The 23,900-nt window shown below is 51.5% G+C and overlaps 1 protein-coding gene across 1 annotated transcript in view; it reads left to right on the forward strand.

Moving 5' to 3' along the window:
* The window catches only part of RNFT2 (ring finger protein, transmembrane 2), a 44,919-nt gene that overhangs the window by 17,196 nt on the left and 3,823 nt on the right, over window positions 1-23,900 (forward strand). The window contains exons 7-10 of the mRNA XM_004597773.2: window positions 422-575; window positions 18,559-18,708; window positions 20,725-20,790; window positions 20,938-21,039. Of these exons, the coding sequence (XP_004597830.2) occupies window positions 422-575; window positions 18,559-18,708; window positions 20,725-20,790; window positions 20,938-21,039 (472 nt within the window). The remainder of the gene's footprint in view (window positions 1-421; window positions 576-18,558; window positions 18,709-20,724; window positions 20,791-20,937; window positions 21,040-23,900) is intronic.

The following is a 23,900-nucleotide window of genomic DNA, read 5'->3' on the forward strand; positions in this document are numbered from 1 at the left end:
TGGAAGTAGAGCATCTGGAACTTGAAACGGCCTCCATATGGGATTCCAGTATTGCAGATGGTAGATTGACTTGATGTTCTGTAACACCCAACTTTCAAGTAAGTAAATCTTAGAAGAGCTCTAGTATAGTGCCTAATGTGTCCGTTTCCCTCTCTCCTTCCTCTTCCCTCTGGCACATCCTGTTGTGGACTCTTAGAAACAAGAGGGGAGCTTAACAATATTCCTAGCCAATCTTGTCACTTGACTCTCAAGGGACTTGAGGCTTAGCGAGGTTAAGGGACGTACCTGAGGTCCCACAGCAGGTGCATAGCAGATTCAGGCACAGGTATCTGACTCCCAGTTCAGCTTGCTCCCACAGGTGACATCTGTGGGGCTCCTTGGTGCTCAAAGAAGCTCATGACTCTCTGAATCCTCCTCACAGCCTTATCTTCCTGAAGCCCAACCTGGAGACGCTGGACTTATTTGATCTGCTGTGGATCGTGGGGATTGCGGACTTTGTGCTGAAATACATTACCATCGCCCTCAAGTGCCTGATTGTGGCCTTGCCCAAGATCATCCTGAAAGTCAAGTCTAAGGTAAGATCTGCTTGTGGCTACCCGTAGTCCCGCTGGTGCTGATCCTGCAGGGGATTCAGGGTGTCATCCGAGCAAGGGCAGAGCTGATGTCAGTGCATGGAATACATGGAGCCACCGCCAGTGGCACCTGCCAGCCACCGTCAGCTTAGCCATTTATCCATGGCTAGGCGTTTGGACTGTTTCCACTTTTTTGGCTACTCTGCTACTGTAAATATCTGTCTGCAAGTCCTTGCCTGAACACAGATTTCTTGGTAAATAGCTGGGAGTGGATAGTTCTCAAGTCGTTCTGTTTAACCCTTTGGGGAACTCTCACATTGTTTTTCTGTGGGAGCTGAGCTGCTTTCCATTCCTAGAAGGAGAAACAAGAGCAGGGAGAGGTTAAGAAAACAGCCCAAAGTCACACAGCTTGTAAGTGGCTTGACAGGGACTTGAACTTGACTCCAGGGCCCCTCCTCTGTCCTGATTCCCACAAGAATTCCCTGAGTTAAGGACATTCCTCAGAGTTGATTCCAGAAACAAGTTCCCTACACCATCTCCATTTAATTCCCCCATATCCAGCCAGAGTCCCCTCCCTCCCTCACTTCCTTCCTTTCTACCTTCCTCCTTCACTCCCTCCTTCCTTCCTTGCTTTCCCCTCCATGGGCACTCCTGGGGGTGAAGGCCAGGACTGCAGCCGGTACACCTTCCCTGCGCCTCCGAGGTGTGAGCGACAGTTACTAATGCCTCCCTGGCTGCCGTCCAGCTCCCTTTTTCAAATTATTATTATTTGATTCGGTGAGATTGATGTGCCAGGTCAGCGCACCATACAGGCTGTGAGAGGAGCTGTGAAGGCTGTACCCAAGATAAATTGCAGGCCTGGAAGGGGTTCACAGCCTTTCCTTGCCTGTCTGAGTGCTCTCCCAGATCCTCATCAATCCTTGTCTAAGGGGAAGAAAAGGACGGGCCTTGTCTGCAGCTGGCATGGGAGTGGGGGCCCAGCACATCTGTCAGGGACCCCGAGTGGCTCACAGCCCCAGATGCTCCCACCCAGGGCTCCCTGCCATCCATGGAGCAGGCGGCTCAGTTGTTAATATCATAATGCCTGCATTGGAAGAGCTGTGGCATTTAGGTCTGCTTGATGGCCTTGACATGTGAGGCTCAGCCAGCCCTCTTGTCTGGGGACTCTGGGATTCCCTTCATTTGCCTCCTCCTCTTAATCAGTCCTCTGCTAGTACCAATTCCCAAATGCCCCCCCTACCCACCCACCCAAACCAGAAAAGTCCATCAGAAATCTGCACCTGGGAGTCCAAGGACAGCCACTCTCACTGGCCAGCCAAGAGGGTCAAAGGTGGGGCCCATTGATCTGGGGCTTCATCCCCAACCATCCCACTGGCCAGGCACCTTAGTGCTGCCTCTCGTTACAAACCCAGCAAACTGCTCTATAGCTTGTGTGTCTTGGCCTCACCAAGCCTGGCTCCCTCTCCACCTCTTGGGACCTCATCACCCACATCACATCCCTCTCCCTTACTCCCTGTGGACCAGTCACACTTCTGACTGACTTCATGGCACCCCTAGTATACCCATCATCTTCTCTCTCAGGCTGCCAGCACTTGTACCCTTCGCCTGAGGTCCCGGGGCTGTCTCCTTAGTGATCAGTTCCAGACTCTAGTGTCACCTTCCCTGGGAAGTCTTCCCTGACCACAGCAAACTGAAAGTGGTTTTCTCCATTTGTTTTTTTATCCTCCTTAGCATGTTAGGATCTGAAATGATTGGCCTGTTTTGTCTTTGTTTTCTGTCTCCATCACTAGAACTTGGAACTTTCAGGCACGAGGTCCCTTGGGTCTCTCTCCTGACCCACAGAGAGCACAGTATAGATGTCATAGGCTGAACCAAGAGCCTGATCTGTATTATCTTTCGGAGGCTGAAAACCATGCTTGCCTCCTCCCAGCTGCCACTGCTGCCTCTCACAGCTCGCACATGTGTCCAGGCCTGTGTACTTGCAGGGGCAGTGCCAGGTCCCAAAATATGCAAGTTGGACACCTGACCTACCATTCACCTACTCTCTTGGATTCTGCAAATGAACATTGTTTTGTGTGTTTATTTGAGAAGAAGAGATACAGAGACAGTGAGATCATCCATCTGCTGGGTCATACACCGAATGCTCCCAGTGGCCGGGGCTGGGCCAGGTTGAAGCTGAGAGCCAAGGACTGAATCCAGGTCCCCACCACGTGGGTAACAGAAAGCTAACTACTTGGCCCATCACTCCTGCTACCTCCCAGTGTGTGCATTAGCAGGAAGGATGAATTACAAGTAGAGTCAGGCATTCTGATATGGGATACAGGCCTCCTGAGTAAGCCCCTTGCCCCTGTCTTTCTTTTAACCTCATCCAAACTTAGCTAAGAAGCCAAATCCCCTATTCCCCAAAAATGTCTCCCACTCTTAAAACACAGCTTGAACATTCCTTATCTAAGTGTTTGGATTCTAGTTCAGCTTGCCTAGCCAAACCTTCTGACAAGAGGCTCTGCCAAGGTCAGATTCCCTGAGCTTCCAGACCTATTGGTTTTACTCTGAGGCATGGGCATAATGAAGACAATGTCTGCCAGACATAAGAACTGAGGTGATTCATGGGACATGTTGTGCCATTAAATCCCTACTTTTTCTAGGTCCTAAATCCAGCACTTGGGAGGCTTTCCATTGGTTGTGTCCTTTCCCCTCTTGGAGGTCAGATATCTCCCACTCTCCCACTCCCCCTCTTCCTGCCCCAGCAGACATTTGTCTACACCTGGGCAGCCCTGTGTTTCCCAGGTTTACACTGTGGTTCTCATAGCACTCCTTCCTGGGTGCAGAGATGGAAGGCCACCCCAAGGAAATGAGAAGCTTCGTGGAGAGCCAGCCACACCTGTTGCAGCCAGAAGAGACACATAGGACAGTTCTGGGAGCATTTTTAGTTGTAGTCAAGGACAGAGCCAGACAAGCTGTTCACACCCTGCAAGTGAGAACCATCTGGCACCAATGGTAGTAGGGCTGAGGGCAGGAACTCTGGGATAAAGCGCTGCTCTAGGGCCCGGGTCAGCTCCCCTAACATTATGAGCTGAATTATGTCTCCAGAAACTTCTTTGTTGAGTTTCCTACCTATAGTACCTTAGGGTGAGGCTGTATTTAGACTTAGACTTATGAAGAGGTAAAGTTAAGATGAGGTTAGTAATGGCCTGCACCTAGGCATAGCAGGTAAAGCCTCTACCTGCAGTGGTGCTGGCATCCTAAATGGGCGCTGGTTCATGTCCTGGCTGCTCTACTTCCAATTCTGCTCCATGCCTATATGCCTGGGAAAGCAAGTGTTTAGGCCCCTGTACCCACCCACATGAGAGACCTAGAAGAAGCTTCTGGTTCCTAGCTTCAGATTTGCCCAGCTCCAACTGCTGCAATCATTTGGGAGAGTGAACCAGCAGGTGCAAGATCTCTGTCTCTCTCAGTAACTCTGCTTTTCAAATAAAATTAGTTAATTTTTAAAAAATCCCCAAAGTAAAAACACATGAAATCAGTGGGTGGACTCTAATCCAGTATGACCACAATTCTGACATGAAAGGGAAAGTTAGACACAGAGGGGAGACCAGCTGAAGCTGCAGGCGACATGCAAGCCAAGGAGGGAGGCCTCAGGAGGCAGCAATGTGGCTGACATCTTGGTCTCAGCCTTGGAACCTCCAGAAATGAGAACAGTGTGAACTAGAGCAGATCACTGGCATAGGCCAGCCACAGTTTCCTGTTAGCTGTCACAGTCCAGTGCGGGACAGCTCATGTGCACTGCTCCATGTGGTGTATTAGGGATCCACGCTTCTTCCACGAGTGAAACCATCATCTGTTAGAGTTTCTCTCACTGTGGATATACAGATCATTCAAATGCTGATTCCTGGGCCGCAACCCCCAGAGAATCTGATTAAAACACTTTCCTGGAAGCATCTGAGGTGCTGATTCTTTAATAACCTTGCAGGGGGTGCTCATGTGGCTGGTCCAGGAACCATCCTGAGAACCACGAGGGTCTGGGACTTCCATTTTTCATGAGCTTTCTGAAGTCACCTGGTGCATCGTGCCAGTCCCGTTGTAATCCCACGTCCAGCGGCTTGCATCTCACCTGGCCAGCTTGTCTGAAGTGCAGACCCTGGGGTGAACATTCAGTATAACAGTTAGGAATCTGCTTGGGGCACCCCTACCCTGTAACAGAGGACCTGGGTTCGAGTTTGAGCTCTGCTGCCAAGTCCATCTTCTTGCTAAGGCATACCCTGGGAGGCAGGGTTCTGCCAACCCATGTGCGAGGCCTGAGTTGAATTCTAGACTTCTGGCTTTTGCCTGGCTCTGGCTGGTGTGGGCATTGAGGTGTGAACCAGCAGGTGAATCATTTTTTTTTCTCTCTTGTTCACTTTCTCTTTCAAATAAATTTTTGAAAAAACGTTTTTAAACATGCCAGTTCTCAGATCCTGCCCCAGAGTCACTGGCTCTGGGCCCCTCCGGGTGACATCTGAGAACCCCTGGCGTGCACAACTGCAGCTCCCGTCCTCAGGTTTACTCACCGTGAGTGCAGCATCACAGTGCTCTGTGGTTTCTCTGTCCTGTCCTTGCTCTGACAGACATCACGGTGACGAGTGTCTGTGACAGCCACCTGGAAGCTGGACTGCTAGACTGGGTGCTGAGGAACCTCCATCCAGCCACACCTGAGTCAGGATGTGGGCGCGGAACCAGCACTGCAGCCTCATTTGTGATGTCAAACATGGGCTACCAACCACCCCAGGCCCCCAGTGACCCAGATGCCAGCTCTGCGGCCAAGGCCAATGTTTGATCATAGCAAGAAAAGTCGAGTCCAACTTTCAGAACATTTTAAAATCAGAGATGGGTGTTGAGTTTGCCCAAGGAGCATTTGTGTTTCCTCCTTTCTGTCTGTTGTGATGCAGGGCCGTGTTATTGGATTTCCTTGCAATCCTCACACTCCTGAAGTAAATGCCTTTGATCAGGAAACATCATCCCTTGTGCCCCGAGGTGCCACGTGCTGTGACTTCTCCGTTCTTCAGTGTTCCTCTGTGGTGGTGACCACACAGCCACCCTACCTGCATGGCAGACTGCATGGTGGCTAAGCAGAAATACAGACTCTCATTTTGAAAGAGGAAGGGGAGCAGGGAGATGGGAGGTTCTTGCTGTCTCGGTGCCAGGATGATAGAGCCTTGTTTGTAGAGGAGGGACCTAAAGCCCAGTGAGGGGTATTCACTTTCCCTGGGTCGCACAGTCAGGCTGCAGCAGCGCTGTGATTGGGAGGTCATGTCCTGCAGGTGCCAACCGACTCATAATAGAAATAATAGCAATAGTAGTAGAAAATGTGGGGCTGGCAGTACAGTGAGGGAGTTGAGACCACTGCCAGTGGTACCAGTATCTCATCTGGGCACCCTGGCTGCTTTACTGCCAGTCCAGCTCTCTGTCAATGTACCTGGGAGAACAGTGGAGGATGACCCAGGTGCTTGGGCTCTTGCACCCACATGGGAGACATGGAAGAAGCTCCTGGCTCCTGTCCTCAGATGCCTAGTTCTGGTCATTGGGGTCATTTGGGGAGTGAGCCAACAAATGGGAGATCTGTGTGTCTTGCTCTCTCTCTCCTGTAATTACCTTACACATACACATACACACACACAGAAGCTTTAGGGTCAGGCACAGTAACCTATAGTCCTTGCCTTGTATATTCTGGGATCCCTTATGGGCGCCAGTTCTAATCCTGCCCCCCCCCCCCCCCACGCCTGCTTCCCATCCAGCTGCCTGCTTGTGGTCTGTGAAAGCAGTCAAAGATGGCCCAAAGCTTTGGAACCCTGCACCTGCATGGGAGACCAGGAAGAGACTCCTGGCTCCTGGTTTTATATTAGCTTAGTTCTGGCCATGGCGGCCGCTTGGGGGTGAATCATCGGACAGAAGATCTTCCTCTCTGTCTCTCCTCCTCTCTATATATCTGACTTTCCAATAAAAACTAAACTAAAATAAAGCTTTTAAAAATAGCAATAGTAATAGAAAAATAAATGTTACAGAATAGTGCAATGTAGTAATAATACACAGATAATGTGCCTGGTGTGCTTTTTTCTCCCTTCAAGATTTATTTTTTATTTATTTGAAAGGCAGAGTTACAGAAAGAGAGGGAAAGACAGTTGGATCTTCCATCCACTGGCTGACTCCCCAGATGGCTGCAATGATGAGGGCTGAGACAGGTCAAAACTAGGAACCAGAAAATTCATCCACATCTCCCATGTGGGTGCAGGGCCAGCACTTGAGTCATCTTCTGCTGCTTTTCCAGGGGCATTAGCAGGGAGCTGATTGAAAGTGTAGAAGCTGGGACTCGAACCAGCGCCCATATGTGATGTTCGCATCACAGGCAACAGCTTTCCTATTATGCCACATGGCCAGCTCCATGCCTGCTGCTCTTATAAGGGCTTCCCCTGCATTCATTTAGACCATTCTCACCATCACCCTCTTTAGGACTCTGATTATCCCCAATTTGCAGATGAGCCAACTGAGGCACAGAGAGGCCACATGCCTTGCCAGAATTTTCATGCCCTGCCACAGAATGTGTCCGGTGCACACATTCTCTCTCCTTTTTAAAAAGTTGTTGCAGAGGCAGAGAGAGCGTGTCCATTTGCTGTTTCACCCCTAAAGTGCCCACCATAAGCCAGGAGCTTCATCCTGGTCTCTCGCCCGGACAGCAGAAACCCTGGTACTTGAGCCAGTCACTACTGCCTCCCAGGCTGTGCATTATTAGCAGCAAGCTGGAGTCAGGAGCAAGAGCTAGAATGCCACAAGAGCAGTGGCCACAGGCATCTCACCTGGCACCTTAACCACTGGCCTAAATGCCTGCCTCTGCAGGCTCCTGCCTCTGTCCCTCCTCTGCCCACCTCTGCGGTCACTGCGCTGTGCACAGCTGAGGGACCGTCCCAGCAGCCCCAGGCGCCACATACCTTTGTTCCCCTGTGCCCTCTTCAGGTCCCTGGCTGTCCCCTGGGCCTGCAGGGTCATGTTGTTGTTGTTTTGTTGTGGTGTGTTTCCCCTCTGTTCCCTGGGAGACTCTCAAAGTCTACCTTCTGCCACCAAGGAAACCGTGGGGCCCAAGCCCCAGTGAGCACCTGGAACTTCCCCACACCCCGGTGGCCACCACTCGAGTGGAGGGTGGGAGGGTAACACCGTTTGCTTTATTTATTTATTTATTTATTTATTTAGCCGCTGAGTCCTGCCCGCTCCACACCCCCCAAGCTGTCGTACCACACTGGGGAAGATGAAAAACGGCCACAGACAACGGAGGACAAGGCTCACCACATGGCCCCTGTGGTTTAATTTCCTTTAATTCATTTTATATTGAACCAAATGATGCTGTTTGTTTTTAATGGCAAACACTCAACAGGGAGGAGGGGCGGCCAGGCCTCCTCCTGGGGAAATTAGGAACACAGCTGCTAGTTTAATGCTCCCGCCCTCTCCTACCCTCCTCCTGCCCCCACGCCCCGGCCGCTGGGGGCCTTGGGAAATCGATTTCCAGGTTGAAAGATGATACCTTTCACCAGTTCGTGCGTGGTCACTGCTAAAGAGTGGGGCCTGGCTCTGCCCCAGCTTCTGTCATCCCCATCCCAAGGCCCACCATCCCCTGCCCACCACTGGGCATCCCAGGCAGGCACCAGGAGGAACCAAGTAGCTGGGCACACCACCTGAGGATGTTCAGCTGCCATCCAATGCCTGGGAGCCGAGTTGAGGCCTGCACCCCAGGTCTGCTGCCTTGGAATCTGCATTTTAACCAAACCCTGAGTGACTTATGCACATAGGGAAGTTAGAGAAGGGCCGAGCGCAAAGGAGACCAAAGGAACCAGAGTGACTGCTGCCAGGTCACCTGATCTGTCCCATTCTGTGTCACTGGACATCAGCTGCGTGCCAGGCACCACACTGGGTACAGGAGCTGCCCACCCCCGAACCTCTGAGTTCGAAGCTCATGAGCTGGAGGAGCTCAAGGAACCAGTAACTCCAGGCCCTCTAGGAATTCGGAAGGGCTCTCCAAACCCCAGCAAAGTCTTCCTAGAGAAGGAGGGAACCACATGACTGAGTTTCAAGGCCTGGGTAGGAGTCAGCCAGGCAATGCGAAGCCTACAGGGTCTGCCCAGGAAAGGGTCAGCCAGAGCCATGGCATAAAAGTGGGTGACTGTTTTGGCGCCTGCATTTTTTTTCCAGAACTTTCTCAGATATCTCATCCTGGTGGATTGGCAGCTCCGAAGAGCAAAGCTGATGCCCGCCTTGCTCATGCTGTGCACTGGGTCCTGTTGTGATGTGAAGGGATGAGGGAGTGGGAGTGGCTGGGATGTGTTTGTACCTCAGGACATGCACTTGGCTGTCAGACACACCCTGTCGTACCATAACAAACCACGCTGTCTGGACAGGTCAGCGACCCCTCCCTGGAATGCTGCAGGTTGGGGACGTGGCCTTGAGGTTCACCCCCCCCCCCCGCCTCATCCCCTGCCCCCAGGGCTGGAGGGTCTCCGTTGATCCAGGGCTGCTGTTCTGTGGGTCATTTTCCTCCACAGTGTGAGTCTGTCCAGAAGGTTCCAGAGTAGCTGGGAAAGAGCTAGGGCTCTGGAGTCAGTGGATGTGAGTTTGATTCCTGACTGGGTTATTTGCATCAGGCCTCTGGTCAGTCCTTGCCCCTCTCCCCTGCTGGTTTTCTCATCTGTGAAAAAAGGAAATCGTGGTGTTTAACTCTCAGGGCTGAAACAGGGTGAACAACAGATAGAAGCAGGAGGATGAGGAAATGTTTCCTTGCTAATAATCTATCCGAGCTGGCCCTGGGCTTGGTCTGGGGGCAGCCTGGCTTTGCCGTTAGCCATGCGTCCTCAGACAGTTCTGTGGCTGCCTCCGTCCCTGGGACAGACAGCACAGCCTGAAGATCTTACCCAAAATGCTTGGAGCGCAGAAGTGTTCCTGATTTCAGAGATTTCCAGAGCTGAGAGTGGTGGCCTGGAGTGTCCAGGTTGACCACCTGTAATCTGATTTCTGCTTACAGTTGCTCAGTTTCTTCTCTCCCTCCTTAGAAGGGCTCCATGAGGAGCAAAGGAGGCCATGGGTTGAGAAGGCTTGGCGCACAGTTTTCTGTGTCTGTTCGGTCTTGACTGCTAGGATGTGTCCTGACTGTACCCTCAATCCATCCCCATGCTAGGAGGGAGCAGGGGACTGAGTCCCTGCAGCCAGGCTTCTGTGTCTGTGGCTATTGCATGTGAAGAGGAGGAAACCTGTGTGCTTATGTACCCTGTCCCCAATCCTGCAGCCTCTCAGTGGTATTCACAGGGCTGTCCTTTTGGTCACCTGCCTGGCCCCTCTCGCCGCCTCCATCACTTGCCAGATGTTTGCAGCCTCACTCAGCCACCACCTGGCACCCCCCACATCATGCTCTTCTCATACCTCCAGGCCTTCGCATGGCTGGTCCCTCTGCTGGTGCCCCTTCAGTCCCATGTGGCTGAGCCCTAATCACCCTATCCTCCTGGTGTCTCTGTCACTTCCACTGAGAAGCCCAGCACTCACCTGGCCCCAGGTGGGGTTGGGTGACTCACCTGTGTGTTTCTGTGGCCCCTAGGCTGCTTCTGTTTGGAATGTATCACACAATGTTGTGATCAACATCGCTGGGTTTTCCTGCAGGTGAGAACAGAGGTCAGGTCTCTTATATATGTCGTTTTATCCCCAGCATGGTGTATGGCACAAAGTAGATGCTTGGAGTAGCAGGTGGGAGTGTTGCAAAGATGTATTATGTGGCTGTCTTGAAATTCTTCATTTTTAAAACAGAAGCCTTGAATTCCAGTCTACACTGGTGTCACACATGCTGGTGACAGGAGATGCAGCCTCAGTGGTGGCCCGGACTACACTCCCAGAGTGTGCTTTCTGGCCTTCCATTGTACCATGGGTGCCAGCCCACCCTGAATGCTTCAGCCAGCCCATCTTGTGGGTGTTCTGGTGACAACAGTAATTGTTTCTTCCCTGTAGAAGTTGCGTTTGGCTACCGTAACTCATTACCCTTTTGCAGCTTTGAAAACGACATGGTTTTATTATCTTACAGTTCGGGGGGGGGGGGGGCAGAAGTCCAATGTCAATGTCACGGGGCTAAAGTCAAGATGGCAGCAGGGTTGCCCATTCCAGCAGATCCAGGGGAGAGTGTCTCCTTGCCTTAAAGAAGAGGGAGCTGGGGCTGATGAGAATCATGTGACGTGGGCCAGGTCACCTTCAGAGGAAAAGAACAGATCCACAGCTGGGCTGGCGCCCGTGTGCTGGGAAGCCCTGGTCTCTCAGCCACTAGGGAATGAAGCACTTCTGTCCATCTGTCTCCTGCCTCCTCTCCTTGGCATGTTCCCCTGCAAACCCAGTCTGTGGTGCTTGTGGAGGTACCCGGGTCTGGGCAGTTCAGTCCAGAGCATCCGTGCTCATCACAGCTGACCTGGGGACAGGAAAGCATGTCCACCCACCTCCCCTTGTCCACAGCTCACCGGAGCCCAGGCCAGTTCAGGCTTCATCATCAACATCTTATAATGAAGTTTCTCCTGGGTGCCAGGGAGCAGGTTCCTGCTGCAGTTACCCAGCTACTCCTGTGCCTGGGGCCAGGACCCATATAACTGGATGCCTGGCGGCTGCTGTCCATAAACAAAATTCTCTACCTAGCCTGGCACCCAGGAGAAACCTCAGCTGGGTTGTCAGCCACCCATGGGGCCACAGCAGCAGGGCCCGATTCCAGCCCCAGCCATACTCACTGCCTGAGTCCTCATGCTGGCCTCAGAGGAGCAGACAGTGTCGGAGGTCAGGGATGCGAGGGGGGATGTGACACCCGCTTTCCGGGGCATCCAGCTGTCGGCAGGCAGATGTGGCAGTGTGCTGACTTCGGATGGACCTGCATTCAAATACCTCCTCTGCCACTTCCAGCTCTGAGACCCTAGGCTCTGTTTGCCTCATCTCCAGATTGGGAGTACCCAGTTGTCCTGGCTAGTGCGGATTTTATCATCAGTTGGGACAACAACAAGCAGGTTGTCAGCTAGTGGCTTTTTTTTTTTTTTAAGATTTATTTATTTTATTACAAAGTCAGATATACAGAGAGGAGGAGAGACAGAGGGGAAGATCTTCCATCCGGTGTTTCACTCCCCAAGTGAGCCGCAACGGCCGGTGCTGCGCCGATCCGAAGCCGGGACCAGGAACCTCTTCCAGGTCTCCCACGCGGGTGCAGGGTCCCAATGCATTGGGCCGTCCTCAACTACTTTCCCAGGCCACAAGCAGGGAGCTGGATGGGAAGTGGAGCTGCCGGGATTAGAACCGGTGCCCATATGGGATCCCGGGGCTTTCAAGGTGAGGACTTTAGCCGCTAGGCCACACCGCCGGGCCCTGCTAGTGGCTTTTTAATAACATATGTAAGGAATAAAAACAAAACCTGACACCTAAGTATTAGCTCTGGCTGCCTCAGAACCCTACTGCGCACACCTCCTTTCTTCCCTTTACCCCCAAAATGCCAGAGCAGCATGATCCCGCTCATCCCCTCGTTTTCCTTGTAAGCTCGTAAGCTCTTTCAAAGATTTACTTATTTAACATGGAAATCAAGAATTACAGAGAGGGGGAGAGACAGACAGAGATCTGTCTGCTGGTTCACTCCCCAAATGGCCCCAATACCCAGAGTAGAGCAGATCCTAAGCCAGGAGCTTTTTCTGGGTCTCCCTGGTGAGTGGCAGGGGACCAGGGACTTGAGCCATCCTGCACTGCGTTCCCAGGCCATAGGCAGGGAGCTGGATCGGGAAGTGGAGCAGCTGGGACTTGAACCGGCACCCATATGGGATGCCAGCACTGCAGGCAGAGGATTAGCATATTAAGCCCCTGCACTGGCCCTGTTCTTGTGGTATTCACGTCTGCTTTCTGGCTGATCTCTGATTAGAAAGCCCAGTGTAGGTAGGTGTAAGCATCTATAACCTCCCTTCCTTACCTGACTTCCCACAGGCTGCTGCTTCTTGCCTCCCCTCTCTATGATGCCAGGACACTGTAGGTTAAGAAGTCAGAACATCTGACTTGTCAGTGCTGCAGGAAGTTCGCAAATAGAGAGGCTTTGGGCAAGCACCAGAGGGTCATGACTGTGAGCTAGATACCCGTGCCAAAGGACTTGGACCTCATTAGCACTATCCACTAGCCAGAGCCACTGGCTCTTCACATTCATTCCAAAAAATATATGTTCTGAGCACCTACTGAAAGACAGGTGCTGTGTGGTAAGGGAATATGAGGGTGAAGGAAGCAGGCCAGCCCTGACAGACAGGGACCCCGCTGCCATGGGGAGATCGCCATTAAAAACACCAAACTTCAAATTGTGACAAACACCAGGAAGAAAGTTCAAGAATCCATGGAAGGCTTAAATAGAAAGGCCTTTGGGTCATCATGACATTGAGCCAAAATCTGTACCCCATTGCTACGTGAATGTAGTTCAAAGAAATCGCATTTTCTCTCCTACAATGTGGGACTGCTAATAACTGCCTCTCAGCTTCCCTGTGGCGGCCACGCCTTAACCCAGAGCCACAGAGCGTAACCCTTGGTGCACTTCAAGTGCCTGTTCCCCGGTTCCCGGTTTGTTGCAGGTTGGCTCATCAGCTGGGAATGGTGCAGGTGCAGGAGAGTCCCGTTGTGGGCAGGGACAAGAATGGTAGAGGCAGCTTTGCTCCTTTGTGCGGGGAGGCTGAGAGTCTCTCAAAGAGGGGCCCCCATCCCGCGGTTCGCAAAGCCGAGGTGTGCAGAGCCGAGCGAGGCAGCCCGGGACACGGGCTCTGACCTCATCTGCCAGCGCCGTCCCGTGGGGCCATGAGATCATGAGATGTCGGTGCTCGGTGCTCGCAAAGGAGTCGATTTGTTGGGAGCGCGGGGACAGCCTGCCGCCTGCCGCAGTGATCTCATCCCGGCCCCGGGGAGGAGGAGGGGGAGGTTGCCCAACCCACCCGCTCCACCCAGAAGGAGAGTCGTGGCTGCCAGCGGCTGGTGACATCACCGCAACACCCGTTGCCAGGCGACGCACGCTCCCCGAGCCCCGCCCCCCTCCGCCTACCGTGCTTTGCTCTCTGCATCCTGCGTTGCTCTGCTGTTTCTCTTTGATCCTGTATCGAAGTGTATCCGTCCCAGATCCAGGCCTCTGCAGGGCCCTGGCAGGTGACACTGAGTTTGTGAACAGCATGATTGACAGGCGAAGGTTGGGAGCTATAGTGCTGCCTCTTTGTTGTGGTTTTTTCCAAGGCTTTGAAGTTCCCTGTGCATTTTCTACTTGACATCTCATTCCTGATCAGCCACCTCTCCAGAGCTCAGCAGCCACGTGGGACCCAGGGACATCACAAACGTGCAATGTTCGCCTTCCCGTGGCCCACCAAGGGCCCCCTGTGATTCTGAAAACATCATCCCTCTCCAGTTGCCTGGCCTCATTCCTCGCCCCCAAGCTGTTTTTCTTTCTCCTTCGCTGCATCTCACTTTTTCTCTCCTGGGATTTCTCTTTTTGTGTTCCTTGCCAGTGGCCCAGAGCACCAGCTGGGGAACCGGGCTATACTTGAATCCTGGCCTCATCCCCCATCCCCGTTTAGCGACTTTGGACTGCGTGTTCACCTGTGAGCTGGGGTTGATGATAACCATCCCCGGGATTTGTGAGCCTGGGGCAGCATGCAGGCCCTGCGTGCTCAGCAGGCCCACACCCTTCTCGGTCTGCAAGTTTCTTCTCTCACCCGTTGTCGGCCTGTGGAGTTAGGCTTGCTTGCTCTCCTGCCCTGCTCCTTTCCCTGTCTCTGAGTTGGAGCTTTCTGATCTGGGAAAGGAGATCTGGTCAGGACCGTCCCCAGGAGGAGCAGGGCCGGCTTCCCTTCCTCTACCCCTTCACCATTCCTTCTAGCTCCTTCTGGCCTGGACCTTCATCATGTTGCTTGCCCAAAGTCCCTCTGTCCCCTCCCATTTCTCTCTCCTTCCTCCCCACCTTCAGCCTGCCCCACTTCTTCCTTCCACTGCTCCTAGCCACCACAGCTCTTGGCCATCACACCCCCACCACCACTTTCCCAGGCTCTGTGAAGTAGACCCCCGAACCCCTGTGCTCATCAGCTCAGCCCCTCAGAGGTGTTGGCTTTGGGACCGTTTAATTCTGAAAAACTCCTAGCTGGTATAGGGACCCAACAACTTGGGCCATCTTTCGCTGCTTTTCCCCAAGTCATTAGCAGGAAGCTGGATCTGAAGTGGAGTAGGCGGGCCGTGAACTTGATCCCATCCAGCTCCCTGCTGTGCACCTGGGAGGCAGCAGAGGATGGCACAATGGCTCAGTCCCCATGTGGGACACCAGGATTGAGTTCCTGGCTCCCAGCTTCCGCCTGGTCCAGTCTTGGCTGTTGGAAACATTTGGGGAGTGAACCAGCAGATGAAAGATATCTCTCTGTCTCCTGCAAACCCAGTCTGTGGAGGTACTTACCATTACTTACCATTCAAATAAGTAATTATTATTTTTTTTAAGGATTTGCTTTATTTTTACTGGAAATCAGATCTACAGAGAGAAAGAGATACAGAGAGAAAAATCTGCTGTCCGTTGGTTCACTCCCCAAGTGGCCACAACGGCCAGCCCTGAACCAATCAGGAGCCAGGAGCCTCTTCCGGGTCTCCCATGTGCAGGTGCAGGGTCCCAAGGCTTTGGGCCATCCTCCACTGCTTTCCAAGGCCACAAACAGGGAACTAGATGAGAAGTGGAGCAGCTGGGATTAGAACTGGTACCCATATGAGATCCCGGCACATGCAAGGTGAGCACTTTAGCTACTAGGCTACCACTAATAATTACCCAGTAATCATTTTTTTAAGAGAAATATTTTTGGGAAAGTGAATCTGTACTGAAGCTGAGTTTCCCCCACTCACTCTTCCCTAGGCAGTACAGCAGAACTGCTGTCTGCCCTGTATGATGTGTTAAAAAGCGTGAGGAGAAGATATGACGTACAATGGGAGGATGCAGGTGGGCTCCATGCAGTGTTAGGCCATTTGACATCAGGGAATTGCACGTGTGTGGATTTTGGTGTCTAGAGGAGGTCCTGGAACCTGTCTCCCATGGATACTAAGACGGGGCTGGACCATGGGGATTAGGGCTTCGATGCATGAAATGGGATGGGGGAGGACACATTCAATCCACAGTACCTGCTACATGGCCTTAAATGGGATTTCTTTTTTTTTTTTTTCTGGTCAGGGCTCCAGGAGGACATCTAGTTCCTCTTCCACATGGTACATGTTGGGGCTGGACCACCCACAATGGCGTCTGAGTCCCGGGCATCTACCTTGGCTGGTGTGGCTTGTGGGAGTCCTGGATTGGAACTCTCGGGGCGCACAGTGAGCTGAGATCCTTGCTTCTCCTCCTCTCTTTAGTCTCGAAGCCATCCCCTCTCCACGTGGCCACTTCCCCAGCTCTCCCTATTGGCTAATTTCTCCCAACCTGGCTGCTGGAGGAAGCAGATCCAGTGAGGGGAGGGGGCCGTGCTGCTGGGTTGCTTTAGGCCTAAATTTGGAGCCCCAGATATCTTCAGTCTCCATTTCAGTGTTCCTTAGTTCTTTGAACTTGTCTTTGCTTATCCCTGAACTGCATGAAATCAGCAGAACAGTCATATTCCTCATTTATCAGAAGTCGCAACCAGCTGTTCCTAGGCTGTGCACCTGTATTTTACATTTCTGCACTCACTTAATTTTCACAGTTGTTTTGCTGTGCTGGATCTGGGTTGTTATGCCTTGTGAGAGCTGAGAGTAATCTCCAGGAAGTTTGTGAGCACTCCTTAAGACACTGGTGGCTTCAAGTGGGCCTTGTGGGAGTATTTACACCCCAGAAATTGGCAAACATGCAAATCAGAACCATTTTCCCCCAAGAGGTTCAATCTACCAGCACATCTCTGCGTGTATATTATTTATGTGCAAATCATCTCTGTCTCTCATCATACATGTATATGTATGTATCTGCAAGTAGTGCTTCCAAATGTTCGTGGAGGGATTAAGCTAAACTACTATGATGTGAAATCCGTACATAGGAAGGTCTCCAAAAAGTTGCATTGAGAATGTATACTATGAAAAAACTATTTACAGAACTCAAAATTTTTGCACCAAAAATCAATCATACATTCAACTGTTTTCTTTGAGTTCTTTTTCTCTTCTTTCTTCCTTCCTTCCTTCCTTCCTTCCTTCCTTCCTTTCTTCCTTTCTTCCTTTCTTTCTTTTTTGGAAAGGCTAAAACACAGAGGTCACTCATCTTCTGCTTCACTCTCTAATGCCTGCAGTGGCTGGGACTGGGCCAGAGCTGGAACCAGACATAGGAGCTTGAACTCCATCCAGGTCTCCCCATAGGGGTGGCAGAAACCCAATTATAGTGCAGCCGTGATCTCCCAGGGTCTACATTAGCTGGGTGCTGGAGTCAGGGTCAGGATCCACTGTCCGTCCACTCTGGATGTTCTGTTCTGGGACCCAAGCATCTTCACTCCTAGGTTCAATCACCCACTCCATATTTTCCCCTGATCTTCTAGAAGTATTTAGGTTACATTATTGCCCACATCAGGAGCCAGCACTGTGGAGCAGTGGGTAAAGCTGCTGCCTGCAGTGTCAGCATCCCATATGGCCTCTGGTAGTCCCAGCTGTTCTACTTCCAACCCAGCTCCCTATGAATGCACCTGGGAAAGTAGCAAAAGATGGCCCAAGTGCTTGAGCCCATCTACCCCACGTGGGCAACCCGAATGAAGCTCCTGGCTGCTGGCTTCTGGCTTCGGCCTGGCCGAGCCCCAGCCGTTGCAGCCATTTGGGAAGTTTGGACAGTGAACCAGTGAACCAGTGAATGGAAGATTTTCTCTCTCGCCAACTTTGCCTTTCAAATTAAAACAAGCAAACAAATAAACAAAAACTATTTTCTACATTAAGCACTCTAGTAAGATATCAAATGTGACCTCAGAATGCCAAATCCCATGCCCATCACCACCAGGCCTTTAAGCCCCCGTAGCCAAGCACATGTGTGTGAAAGAGATTCAGAAACAGCAGAGCTGTATAAATACCCGTTATTCATCCTGAGGCGGAGAGAAAGCCTTCCCTCCCTAGCTGGGCTTAACAGGTGTCTGATGACATCTCCCCTGCCCCCTTTCCCACAGTTCCCCAAGACAACTGTCCCATATCAATGCATTCTCAAACACTCCTCTCCATCCTTGTCTTCTGGTTCGCAGCACCTGGCTCTCCCTCATCTGCCAGCCCCTCCTGGAGGGAGCCCTCCGCTGTTTGCTTGGCTTCCCGCACTCCCTGTCTTCCCCGCCCCTGTTCCTGGCCCTGGGGAGTAGACTCCACCTTCCCAACTCCACCATGCCCGCCTCCTTCCATCAGAATCCAAGCCAAGAGCCAGTGCTTGCCCAGCAAATTCCTTGACAACAGCTATTGCTGCCATATAATCTGATCGCTCTCCTGGCTCTCCCACACCCCAGAGAAGCTCCATGTTCCGTTCAGTAGTCTTCAGAAATAACATGCTCACGAAACCTGGAATTATAACACGACTTAATTAGCGAGTGAAAGTTTCACTGGGAAATGCCCAGTTTTCCCCGATGGCTCATGCTCCCTCTCAAAGCTAATTGCTGCCTTTACCCTGGTGCTGTGGCGGCACTCGTGGCCTGCACTTTAATTTCTGGCATACCCGTGCCTGCTTGTGGAGGGAGGTGTTCCAGCTCTTTCCCATCTAGGAAGCTCATGCAAGTAATGAGGGTAGACTCTAACTTCAGAGTTAAGTGAGCACCTGCTGTGTGCTGGATGTTCGGGAAGCACCCAGAGCCACATTCCTTCGTCCACCTCTGGATAGCATGCTGTTCTGCCTAGTCCTGTCCCCATTTACTGTGCGTGCTCCCTGAAACCGATGAACACGTGGTCTGTGCGAGGACTAGAACATGTGGCCACTTGGTCCTGCCCTCTGGGATGGTAATGGCTGCCCCCTGTGTGCTTGCAGGGCAAGTTCTACCTGATCATCGAGGAACTGAGCCAGCTCTTCCGCTCGCTGGTCCCCATCCAGCTGTGGTACAAGTACATCATGGGGGATGATGCCTCCAACAGCTACTTCCTGGGAGGAGTCTTGATCATTCTCTACAGTCTCTGCAAGGTGAGGTGCTGGGGGAGGGCCCACTCACCCCCGGCTCCCGGAAACCCAGTCATCATGTGATTGATGTGAAATCTACATGGCACTCAACAAACCCACTCTTCTTTCAAAGCGTATACTGCCAGGACACTTAGAGGCATGCAGCCAACACCTTTGCTTAAGATAACATTCATCACCCCAAAAAGAAGACCTGTGTCCCTCAAGTACTGTTCCCCACTGTTCCACCCCACCCCCTCCCCAGCTCATGGCAGCCACTGGTCCACTTTCTAACGGCTTCATCTTAACAGTCTGACAATGTCTGCCTGTTGGCATAGGGCTTCTTTAACTTAGTGTAATGCCTTTGTAGGTCATCCATATTGTAATATATTTTAAATAGTTTTAAAGATTGATTTAGTTTTATTGGAAAGTCAGATATATAGAGAGGAAGAGAAACAGAGACGAAGATCTTCCATCCATTGATTCACTCCCCAAGCGGCTGTGCGGCTGGAGCTTAGCTGATCTGAAGCCAGGAGCCAAGAGCTTCTTCCAGGTCTCCCACGCTGGTGCAGGGTCCCAAGGCTTTGGGCTGTCCTCCACTGCATTCCCATGTCCACAAGCAGGGAGCTGGATGGGAAGCAGGCCTCTGTGACACGAACTGGAACCCAAATGGGATCCAGGAGCCTGCAAGGCAAAGACTTTAGCCACTAGGCTACTGCACTGGGCCCTAAAAATTTTTTGTAAGAAGCAGAAAAATAAACAGGCAGGGAAAGAATTCAGACCCACTGTTTCACTGCCCAAATGGCCACAACCAGTGGGGCTAGGTTGGGGCTGAAGCTGGAAGCTGGACCTCTGTCTGGGTCTCCCACGTGGCTGGCAGGGAGACCCAAGTACTTGGGCTATCTGTCACCTGCTGCATTTCAGGCACCTGGAATTAGGAGCCAAAGCCTGGGATTGCACCAAGGTTCTCTAGTAAAAGCCATGGGCATCTTCTAGGCGGATCACCACTCACTCAGCACTTAGGGCTCCGCCCACCTGGCATCTCGCTGAAGCAGCTCATCATTTTATTCTCCTTTTGCATTCTCCTCCTCTTGACAGCAGCCATTCAACACAGACTCCATAATTACCCCCGCCCCAGAGGTGAGGAATCTGCAGCCTGGGGACGTAAAGTCCCTTGCCTGTGATCACTGAGCCACACAGCGTCAGGCACAGGCCGGTTGCCTACAGGGCTGGGATCTGGTAACCACATTGCCACTGAATTTGCCAGTGCTTTTCTTTTTATCGTTGCTTTAGATCATGGTTCCTCCCCCGCCCTTAAGTCCAAAGGCAGCCATTTGACTTAGTAGTTAAGACACCCACATCTGCTGTTGGGTTCAATACCCGTTTCTGGCTCCTGACATTCATGCCCGCTTCCTGTTCATGGAGATGTTGGGAGGCACAGTGATGGCTCATGAAGAGAGCTGGACTGACTCCCCAGCTGCTGGCTTTGTCCTTCACCCAGCCCCATCATTGTGGCATTTGTGGAGTGAACCAGTGGGTTAAAGTCCTCTCCCCCACACTTAGATGGAAAATTCAAAACTGCACCTTCCTCTTCCTTCTCTATTTCTGACACTAGTTACTCCTGGGGAAGGCATATATTCTGTTTTCCTCTCCCCGGCACGTGTAACCATGCAGTGTTTGTCATTGGAACTTACCCTGTTTGCTATTTCTGATCAACTGGCAGTGGCTAACTATGGAATGGAGAAAGATTCTCAGAATCGCGCTGGACTCGGTGGCATACTTCTGTGATTGATTAGCAGTGCCTGCCCCAGCCTCAGGAGTTGGGAAAGGCAGTGTGTGTGCCATTTCTCAGCTATCTTGACCTAGGGAGCTGGGGAGACTGTTGGCATCAGGCAGTGAAACTAGTGAGAATGAAGAATTCAAACAAGAAGAAATGTCCTGAAAATGGTCCGAGTCAGACAGTGGGTGTGGGGAGGCTCTGGGAGGTGGGGGACCCTGAACAACCCCCGGATGCTTTCAACAGTGGTCCTGCTTTCCTCACAGTCCTTCGACATCTGTGGCCGCGTGGGCGGAGTGAGGAAAGCCCTGAAGCTACTCTGCACCTCTCAGGTGAGTGGGTGACCCCGCTGAGGTCGCAGGAACCAGGAAGTGGAAGCAGCGACAGCTCCTCCCTGGCCTGCAGATCTCATGGTGCTCCCCAGAATCTCACTGTCACACGGTCTATAACTGTGTTTGCCTCTCCCTTGCCTCAAACAGAATTATGGGGTGCGAGCCACAGGGCAGCAGTGCACAGAAGCCGGGGACATCTGTGCCATCTGCCAGGCTGAGTTCCGAGACCCTCTGATACTCCTGTGCCAGGTGAGTGGAGCTGAAGCTCAGGACAGCAGGGCCAGGACCCTGGAGACGAGCTGCGGTCTGCTGCATGACCAAAATGCTGCGTGCTTGTGTGGGTCAAGACTGGAGTCAGCCAGACCCAGATCTCAGCTGTGCCTCTTACTAGCTGAGTGGCTTTGCTCAGGTTACTTACCCTCTCTGATCACCCATTTCCTTGGTCAAAGTAGTGTCCCATCAGAGTATCCCAAGTGTGAATCTCAGAGACATTCTGGACCCTTAGTGGGTCACTCCATCCCACTGAGACTTGGTTTTTCCTCCTCTGTAAAATGGACATGAGAGCAACACCTGCTATCCTAGAGCTATTGCAACCACGGAATAGGGCCATATGTGGGAAAAAGCCGAGTTTGAATTACTCAGCCATAGAAGTTGCTAGCTTTATATGATCAGCGTCATTGTTACTACCATTTGTTTTTGTTGTTAGAGGTGGGTCATCAGTTCACAATAGGAAGCGTTGTCCATCATGTTTGAACTCCTTCTGCACATCCCTGCTCCCCACCCCCAATCCCAGGGGCTGGGTGTCAGGTCACCAGATGTGTGTTGGGCAAAAGGCAAAAGCATCCCATCAGACTCCAGGGAAGTGAGGGCACAAGGCCTGTTCCCTGCTCTGAGAGTTCCTGGTGTCCCCAGAGAGCCAGACACTTTAATGACTGTGAGCCAAGGCAGGCAGTGCTCAGCGCTGTGGAAGAGAGATTCATGCAGCATCCCAGGGGATAGAGACCCGTAAGTCCAAGGGTAGGGAGGCAGGAGGCTGTGTGGAGAAGACCAAAGCCTGGAGACATGGAGGAAGAGAAAGGCAGATGGCTCCCCTCACCAACTTCCAGAAGGGGGAAAGGAAGAAGGTGGGCGTCCTCCTTCGGCATTGACAAAAATTGTTATTGCTGATTAAAGATACTGGAGGGGGATTGTTTTAGTTGAGGTGGGGAACAGAGACAGACAGCAAACACATTTTCTGATTCACTTCTCAAATGCGTGCAGCAGCCAGGGCTGTGCCAGGCTGAAGCCAGAGCCAGGAATGAATTCCAGATCTCCCATAGAGGTGGCAGGGACCCAAATACTTAGGTCACCATCTGCACCTACCCGGAGTGTACATTAGCAGGAATCGAGAGCAGAGCTGGGGCTCCAACTCAACCACTTTGCCTGCAGGATGCCGATGTCTTCACCACTCCCAGGCCAAATGCCCTCCCCTAACTCTTTTTCCATTCAACTTGATCACTTATTTGTATAAATTGAGACTCAAGAAACAACCTCAGGAAACAGGATGAGTAAATGCATTGTGGAGCCAGAGTTGGATTCTGGAAGGGAAAGAAGGTGTTTAGTAGAACAGCTGTTTGCTAAACCCCACATCCAGTCTTCAGTGTAATTATGGGAACATGTCAAGGTGGGTCTTCTGGCTTTGATGAAGGTGCCATGGGAATGTAAGTTGATGACATTCAAGGAGGCAAAGTGGGTGAGGGGTGTGTAGAGCTTTTTCATTCTATCTTTACAACTTTTCTGTAAAGTCTCAAGTGATTTCAGAGTAAAATATTTTTAAAATGCATTGAAAGACAGAAAAGGAAGAATGGGGACCAGCCTCCTACAATACCCTAATAATCTACTCATACAGGCAGCCACCATTACCAGATCCATTGGTGTCTTTCAAGACATGTTTTTATACAATTTACATATATTTACATATTCATATATGTACATGTGTATACACACACAGACCCCTCTTTTTTTAAAACAACATAAGTTGTTGCATATTGTACCCAAGCTGCTTCCTACACCTTGCCTTTTTAACTTGAAATTCTGTCTTCAGAATTGCTGCTTCTGTATATGATAGCTGTAGAACATGCGATTGCATAGATAGACCAGTGTTTGTTTAATCGTTCTCTTATTGATAGACCATTAGTAGCTTCTAATCTTTTGTTATGACAAATATGACTGTCGGAAGCGATCTGAAATGGGCCGATCAATTGCACCTGCCTGGGCCCATTGTGTTGATTAAATGAGTTATTTCAAGTGTAGCATTTAGAACGACACCTGGCACATGGTCAGAGTTCAATAAATATTAGTCCTTATGGGCGCACATTCCATTTCACACATTCACAGGCTCTTGGTAGGATAAATTTCTAGCATAGAATCACAGGGTCGGAGGGTGCGCAGTTTTGACAGCTATTGTGAAATTACCCTCCTCAGAGAAGGCACCCGCATGCACTCCCAGCTCCGGGTGTGACAGGCCTCCCGCTCCCTCCTCAGCAGCACTCGGGTGTTCTCCAGCTCCTCTTTGAGCTGTGCCCATCTGACAGGTAACAAATGTTGTCTCCGTGTACTTGCAATTTGCATTTCCCTAATTATGAGCCTGGTTGAGCATCTTTTCAGATCCTCCCGAGCCATCTGTGTCTCCTTCTCAAGAGCAGGGCTTGTTTGCACATGACGTCAAGGTAGAAGTCTTTCTTCTCTGGCAGTCTCTCTCAGCCACAGTCTGTGGGCCTTTTTCTCATTTGGTTCCACGGTGCCTTCCCTCAGCTGGGTTAGACATCCTTAGGAGGGCTCCAGCCAGACAACCAGATGCCATTGTCTCAGCTCAGTGGTGGTTAAAGACAGCCATCACCAGGCTGAGCATCCATGCTAGCCTAGCCCTGCTGCTGGGCCTGCAAGGCTGGGGATGACTCAGCACAGGTGAAAGGGCCCTGCTGGTTCCGACCTCCCTCAGGGGATGAATAAATGAATGGCTCAGCTGATTCTGCCTCCCCAGACTAGCTGTGCTCCTGGCTATAGTTCCTTGTGCTTTGCCTTCTTAAAAATACTTTTGGCCACACTTAGCAATGGTAGTTTGTAACTGG

The sequence above is a fragment of the Ochotona princeps genome, chromosome 29 (genome assembly GCF_030435755.1).
Source record: "Ochotona princeps isolate mOchPri1 chromosome 29, mOchPri1.hap1, whole genome shotgun sequence".
NCBI lineage: Eukaryota > Metazoa > Chordata > Mammalia > Lagomorpha > Ochotonidae > Ochotona > Ochotona princeps.